This window comes from Acanthisitta chloris, unplaced genomic scaffold, assembly GCF_000695815.1.
Source record: "Acanthisitta chloris isolate BGI_N310 unplaced genomic scaffold, ASM69581v1 scaffold13279, whole genome shotgun sequence".
In the NCBI taxonomy this organism is placed as follows: domain Eukaryota; kingdom Metazoa; phylum Chordata; class Aves; order Passeriformes; family Acanthisittidae; genus Acanthisitta; species Acanthisitta chloris.
In genome coordinates, this window is record NW_008689836.1 from 5837 (window position 1) to 6668 (window position 832).

The 832-nt window shown below is 61.7% G+C and overlaps 1 protein-coding gene across 1 annotated transcript in view; it reads right to left on the minus strand.

Annotated features, from left to right (window-relative positions):
- The window catches only part of LOC103808776 (secernin-2-like), a gene marked incomplete at its 5' end in the record, with an annotated part of 4728 nt that extends 3899 nt beyond the window's left edge, over positions 1 to 829 (minus strand). Inside the window, one exon of the mRNA XM_009081581.1 lies at positions 640 to 829. Coding sequence (XP_009079829.1) covers positions 640 to 829 — 190 coding nt within the window. The remainder of the gene's footprint in view (positions 1 to 639) is intronic.
- Positions 830 to 832: the final 3 nt, after the last annotated feature.

The following is an 832-nucleotide window of genomic DNA, read 5'->3' on the forward strand; positions in this document are numbered from 1 at the left end:
GGGGGCTGAGACCTGACACACTCAGTGCTCAGGACACACCTTGGCCCAGGTAGGTGCACTGGGGGTGAAAGGGGGGGCTGAGACCTGACACACTCAGTGCTCAGGACACACCTTGGCCCAGGTAGGTGCACTGGGGGTGAAAGGGGGGGCTGAGACCTGACACACTCAGTGCTCAGGACACACCTTGGCCCAGGTAGGTGCACTGGGGGTGAAAGGGGGGGCTGAGACCTGACACACTCAGTCACTGATCCCAGGACTCACCCTGGGCCAGGTAGGTGCACTGGGGGTGAAACAGGGGGCTGAGGCCTGATAAACTCAGTGCACTGATCCCCAGACTCACCCTGCTCCAGGTAAGTGCACTGGGGGGAAATGGGGGCTGAGACCTGATAAACTCAGTGCACTGATCCCTAAAGCCAACCTGATCCAGGTAGGTGCACTGGGAGTGAAAGAGGGGGCTGAAGCCTGATAAACTCAGTGCACTGATGCCAGAACACACCCTAATCCAGGTAGGTGCACTGGGGGTGAAATGGGGGCTGAGACCTGACACACTCAGTGCTCAGGACACACCTTGGCCCAGGTAGGTGCACTGGGGGTGGGGAAACAGCTCCCAGTCCTCCCAGTCCAACCAGCACCCCTCACCTCGGATGCGCTGTGCCGCCCAGTACCGTCCGGCCGTCTCCAGCACCCAGGCCTCGCTGCGGTCAGCCAGCAGGAAGGTGTTGTGGTAGATGAAGGGCACTGGGTCCTCCTTGCAGCTCCCACCTTGCCCGTGACGCTCCAGCAACGCCGTGATCACCTCCAGAGCCTCCCTGGCAGAGCTGCCCCGCTCCAG